Here is a 6,511-nt window from a genome sequence, read left to right on the forward strand (position 1 = left end):
TGTTTGTCGCTTTGATTCAAATTGTATTTTGTGACTCGACTAACAATATATTCATGTTACAGGGAACAGTCAATGCACTTCTAATGCCATATCCATATCATTTAGAATGAACCTCTTTGGGGCGATGCTATGCATAGCAGGTACATCTAGCTTAAAGACTAGCGTCTAAGGGTATGGTTTATTAACTCCCTCAGTTGGGGAGGGGGTTGGTGGGTTTGGGGTAGGGTCAGGGTATTAGCTCACCAGATGGTTACTATTTTATACTTTCATCATTTCATTTAGTTTCTATCTTTTTCCCTCTTTCTTATTATCTTTAAAGATGCTCCTAATAACTATACATTTATGACACTTAACATTAGGGTACTGTAATGAATACTCAGGGAGAAAAAGGTGTAGATTCACACGCAGAGCGTGGCAGGTGTGTATTACGCCTTTACAGAAGACAGGAATCGTGGTCACAGGCAGGCAATGGTCATACACAGGTAGGCAAACAGGCAGGTGAATCAAAACTAGGACTGAAGGCTAAAACTGGTTCTCACAAACGAGCTAGGAAAAGTCTTAGTAACTAGTGGTTCTGGTGAAAAATGTCCTTTAAATATCTCCACAATATCCCCATATGTCTTATTACCTGTTCTGACTGGCTGTAGCAGGCTGCCTAGTAAATTAAATGTCTTTGGCCCCATTACACTAAAACATGTAGGCACAATGTTGTCCTGATCCATGTCAATGAACAAAAATGAAAGACAGGGCTACGTTCAAGAACACAAAGAAACAGGGCTATGTTCAAGAACACAAAGAAACAGGGCTACGTTCAAGAACACAAAGAAACAGGGCTACGTTCAAGAACACAAGGTGAACTGAGAAAAAGAAATACAGAACCTTACATTGATTACATTGATCACACAGAAGAGAGGTTAATATGTTCATTAAATTATGTTTTCTAGGTGGAAGGTTTACCCTGTGTATGAGATTAAAATGTATCAGCTGGTGATTAGGATTGTTAGATGAACCCACTAAGTCCCTGATGAACTCAACTGGTGAGCCTCTTTAGCAGCTAGTTCCATGGACACACTGATTTCAATGTCCTTTGCCAAGGTCAGATGACTTTCAGTCAACAGTCTCTTTTGTGTAGCTTCACTCCGTAGCCCACATACTAGTCTGTCTCTAATGATGTCATTTAGAACAGCATTAAACTCAGTGTTCTGGTAGTTTCTTTAATGCAGCAGCAAACATTGTTACTGATTCTCCCTCTTCCCGATGTCTCCTGTGGAATCTGAACCTTTCAGCATTAACTAGTGGTTCTGGTGAAAAATGTCCTTTAAGTATCTCCACAATATCCCCATCCGTCTTATTACCTGTTCTGTCTGGCTGTAGCAGGCTGCCTAGTAAATTAAATGTCTTTGGCCCCATTACACTAAAACATGTAGGCACAATGTTGTCCTCATACATGTCATTTACAAGAACAAAATATTCAAAATGTTCTGTATATGAGCTCCACTGATCAATACTTTCATCAAACTGTCCAATGTTTCCAACAATTCCAATAATTTTTTGTTTCTCAATAAGCTCCTGATTGTCAATCATTTCAATATTGTCCTCAACCAAAGCAATATTTTCCTCAGTCACGTGATCTTCATTCCCTTCACTCACTGACGTTTCCTCCTAAATTCGCTCATTTAGCAGATTTAATTAAAAGGTTTGTCTTCACAGTTGAATAAATGTCCTTCCCTTTCATCATTGTATATTCCTCCCTTTTAATCACGTTGTTTTCCCACTCCAATGTCCGTCTCCAGTCCTTTTCTGCCGTCCATGACGATGTTAACTCCAGTGGTGGAAAAAGTACCCAATTGTCATACTTGAGTAAAAGTAAAGATACCTTAACAGAAAATGACTCAACTAAAAGTGAAAGTCACCCAGTAAAATACTACTTGAGTAAAAGTCTAAAAGTATTTGGTTTTAAATATACTTAAGTATCAAAAGATAAATGTAATTGCTAAAATATACTTAAGTATCAAAAGTAAAAGTACAAGTATAAATCATTTCAAATGCAAATGTATGGAGTAAAAAGTACATTATTTTATTTAGGAATGTAGTGAAGTAAAAGTAAAAGTAGGTAAAAATATAAATAGTAAAGTAAAGTACAGATACCCCAAAAAACTACTTAAGTAGTACTTTAAAGTATTTTTAGTATGTTTGATAACTGGTTACAGAGGTGACATAACAAGCATAAGGTCCATTATAACACAGTGAAGTAGAGGTGGGAGGAGGTCAGGGGTGAAACACTAGATCAGGACAGGTAGAAATGGCAGGGCTGGAAATAGACACAGAGACACATTCTGATCATGGCTCAGACCTGACCTGAGAAACCCAAACAGAAGATGCCATAGCAAAGTCCTGTCCAGTAGGCTATATGGGATTTCCTTTCATCAAAATCCTACAAATATAAATGTGTCCATTGTGTGTGTGTCCAGTGTGTGTGTGTGTGTGTGTCCAGTGTGTGTGTCTGTGTGTCCAGTGTGTGTGTGTGTGAGGGGTTTGACTTCAGAGTGTGTGTGTGTGTGCAGTGTGAGTGTGTCCAGTGTGTGTGTCCAGTGTGTGTGTTTGTCCAGTGTGTGTGTGTGTGTGTGTGCGTGTTTCTGTGTGTCCAGTGTGTGTGTGTGTCCAGTGTGTGTGTGTCCAGTGTGTGTGTCCATTGTGAGTGTGTCCAGTGTGTGTGTGTCCAGTGTGTGTGTTTGTCCAGTGTGTGTGTGTGTGTGTGTGTGCGTGTTCAGTGTGTGTGTGTGTGTCCAGTGTATGTGTGTGTGTGTGTGTCCGGTGTGTGTGTGTGTGCGTGTGTTTGTCCTGTGTGTGTGTGTCCAGTGTGTGTGTGTGTCCAGTGTGTGTGTGTGTGTGTCCAGTGTGTGTGTGTGTCCAGTGTGTATGTGTGTGTGTGTGTGTGCAGTGTGAGTGTGTCCAGTGTGTGTGTGTCCATTGTGTGTGTGTGTCCAGTGTGTGTGTGTGTGTGTGTGTGTGTGTGTGTGTGTGTGTGTGCAGTGTGAGTGTGTCCAGTGTGTGTGTGTGTGTTTCTGTGTGTGTGTCTAGTGTGTGTGTGTCCAGTGTGTGTGTGTCCAGTGTGTGTGTGTGTGTCCAGTGTGAGTGTGTCCAGCGTGTGTGTTTGTCCAGTGTGTATGTGTGTGTGTGTGTGTGTGCAGTGTGTGTGTGTCCAGTGTGTGTGTGTGTCCAGTGTGTGTGTGTGTTCAGTGTGTGTTCAGTGTGTGTGTACAGTGTGTGTGTATGTGTCCAGTGTGTGTCCAGTGTGTGTGTGTCCAGTGTGTGTGTTCAGTGTGTGTGTACAGTGTGTGTGTGTGTGTGTCCAGTGTGTGTGTGTGTGTGTCCAGTGTGTGTGTGTCCAGTGTGTGTGTGTGTGTGTGTGTCCAGTGTGTGTGTGTGTGTGTGTGTCCGGTGTGTGTGTGTGTGCGTGTGTTTGTCCTGTGTGTGTGTGTCCAGTGTGTGTGTGTGTCCAGTGTGTGTGTGTGTGTGTCCAGTGTGTGTGTGTGTCCAGTGTGTATGTGTGTGTGTGTGTGTGCAGTGTGAGTGTGTCCAGTGTGTGTGTGTCCATTGTGTGTGTGTGTCCAGTGTGTGTGTGTGTGTGTGTGTGTGTGTGTGTGTGTGTGTGTGCAGTGTGAGTGTGTCCAGTGTGTGTGTGTGTGTTTCTGTGTGTGTGTCTAGTGTGTGTGTGTCCAGTGTGTGTGTGTCCAGTGTGTGTGTGTGTGTCCAGTGTGAGTGTGTCCAGCGTGTGTGTTTGTCCAGTGTGTATGTGTGTGTGTGTGTGTGTGCAGTGTGTGTGTGTCCAGTGTGTGTGTGTGTCCAGTGTGTGTGTGTGTTCAGTGTGTGTTCAGTGTGTGTGTACAGTGTGTGTGTATGTGTCCAGTGTGTGTCCAGTGTGTGTGTGTCCAGTGTGTGTGTTCAGTGTGTGTGTACAGTGTGTGTGTGTGTGTGTCCAGTGTGTGTGTGTGTGTGTCCAGTGTGTGTGTGTCCAGTGTGTGTGTGTGTGTGTGTGTCCAGTGTGTGTGTTCAGTGTGTGTGTTCAGTGTGTGTGTACAGTGTGTGTGTGTATGTGTCCAGTGTGTGTGTGTGTGTGTCCAGTGTGTGTGTCCATTGTGTGTGTTCAGTTTGTGTGTCCAGTGTGTGTGTTCAGTGTGTGTGTTCAGTGTGTGTGTACAGTGTGTGTGTGTGTGTGTCCAGTGTGTGTCCAGTTTGTGTGTGTGTGTGTGTGTGTGTGTGTGTTAGTGTTACCATGGTTATTATTTACAGGGACACTGAGGCGCCATAACAAACCCCAAAATGAACCCTAAACCCTGGATAGTGGGGCTCAGTGAATGTGGAGTGGAATGTGTTCAGGTGGGTCAGTGTGTCAGAGGAGACTCTGTAGAAGGACAGAGTGCCGGCTGGCCAGTCCAGATACACTCCTACTCTGTGGGAGCCGGAGGAGGGGACGTCTATGGTAGTGGACTTATTATTGTGACAGGCAGAGTAACTGTTGCCATAGCAGGTCAGACTCCAGGACTTGTCATTCCATCCAATCCCACAGTCATTACCCCTTCCACTCCTGCTGATTCCTTTATATGTCACTCCTATACCAGCCCCTCTCCCACTCCTCTCTACCTCCCAGTGACAGCGCCCAGTCAGACCCTCTCTACACAGCACCTGTCCACAGCCCTCAAATCTCTCTGGGTGATCAGGATACGGCTGCTCCTCTCTCCTACATGTCACCTTTCTGTTCTCCTCAGACAGAGAGAGGAATCTGTTTACTGTGTTTGGGTCCAGTGTGAGATCACAGACATCTGATGGATGAAACCAGACACAATATTAGAAATCATCATCATTCACATTAGAATGAACTTTTCACTAATTCATTTAATGTAGATGTTTCTAGGTATCAAAAGGAGAAGTTAAGGTAACTTGAGATTTGTTCAATGATCATATGTTATACTGTATGGTAATATAAAACAGACTTATTCCCATTAATTACACACACACACATACACACACACACACACACACACACACACACACACACACATTGGATATACACTCACACTCACACCAGTATGCATGAAAACACACACCCTGAACACACCCATCCTGAACACACACACCCTGAACACACACACATTTCTAATGTAACAGGAACACGCCACACACATACACACAGACACACACATTGACAAAGCAACTCTTTGTAAACTTTGGTGTCCCTGATTTCTGCTTCTGTAGAACTACAGCTGATATTTAATATGACCAAGTAAGTAATGATGGTGGTCTTTGACTTTGACTTCACTTGAATTAAGACTTATTCTTAGTCATATTCTTCACAGCATTCAACACTCACATTTTCTAAGTCCAGGTTTCATTGTGTTCTCTCCACCATGTTCCACACTGTAGCGGTAAGCAGAAGAACAGACAGTCATTGAGGGATACACCTGAACTCACACACACACACACACACACACACACACACACACACACACACACACACACACACACACACACACACACACACACACACACACACACACACAGTCAGCACATAACTTTGTCCAAGTGTGTGTATGTGTGTGTGTGTCCAGTGTTTGTGTCCTTTCTGTGTGTGTTTGTGTTCAGTGTCAAACATTCAAAGTTATGTTACACACACATACACACACACACAATCTTTATATAACTTAGTCCAAGTGGTGGTCAGAATTTTTGTCTTAACTAGCCTGATACCTCCAACATGTCTGATATGAACATTGACATAAACCCTCTACATACTTGAGTTTCTCCAGTCTGCAGTGTGGATCCTCCAGTCCAGCAGAGAGCAGTCTGACTCCTGAGTCTCCTGGGTGATTGTAGCTCAGGTCCAGCTCTCTCAGGTGTGAGGGGTTTGACTTCAGAGCTGAGACCAGAGAAGCACAGCCTTCCTCTGTGACTAGACAGCCTGACAGCCTGCAAAGAGTCAAATCATATTAAAACCACACTGCTATTTTTTGGTGGTGAGTGATTTTCTGTAAAGGGCCTTTGAAAAGCAGAAACCCAGAAGTGGCTCAAGAATTGGAACATGAGTGCTACCTTCAACCATCAGATGAAGATGAACATTCAGAGAAATGTGTGTTTATGACTTTGAGAGTAATCAGCAATCAGGGTTTAATCTGCCTATTTCTGTATCTACCAGGACTTTCAAGGGTGAAAAGTGGTCGGCAGAGGACCCCAATGGTGCACTACTCTTTCTGAAACGTTTCTGAAAACCCCAGTACAAAAGCCTTGTGATCATTCAGATCAAGAAAGAGCCCTGACCGGTGTATTGTGTATGGTCGCAGTTGTAAATGAGAACTTGTTCTCAACTGGTTTACCTGGTTAAATAAAGGTGAAATAAAAAAATAAAATGGGTCACCGTTGAATTCTCTAAGGCTATAGAGAAGGGGTATCGTGTGGCCAAAGTCTTTGAAGTGTGGAACTTTCCCAGGAAATCAGACACTCTTTTTAAAGAGTA

The 6,511-nt window shown here is 43.3% G+C and overlaps 1 protein-coding gene across 1 annotated transcript; it reads right to left on the reverse strand.

The window, feature by feature from the left end:
- Positions 1-4,287: 4,287 nt before the first annotated feature.
- LOC311115231 (stonustoxin subunit beta-like) lies at positions 4,288-5,450 on the reverse strand (the record flags this gene model as incomplete). Its single annotated transcript, XM_084190427.1, has 2 exons — positions 4,288-4,823; positions 5,372-5,450. 2 exons carry the CDS (start codon positions 5,448-5,450, stop codon positions 4,288-4,290), a joined length of 615 nt encoding a protein of 204 aa, XP_084046553.1.
- Positions 5,451-6,511: the final 1,061 nt, after the last annotated feature.

This window comes from Coregonus lavaretus, assembly GCF_964263955.1.
Source record: "Coregonus lavaretus genome assembly, contig: HAP1_SCAFFOLD_2345, whole genome shotgun sequence".
Taxonomy (NCBI): Eukaryota; Metazoa; Chordata; class Actinopteri; order Salmoniformes; family Salmonidae; genus Coregonus; species Coregonus lavaretus.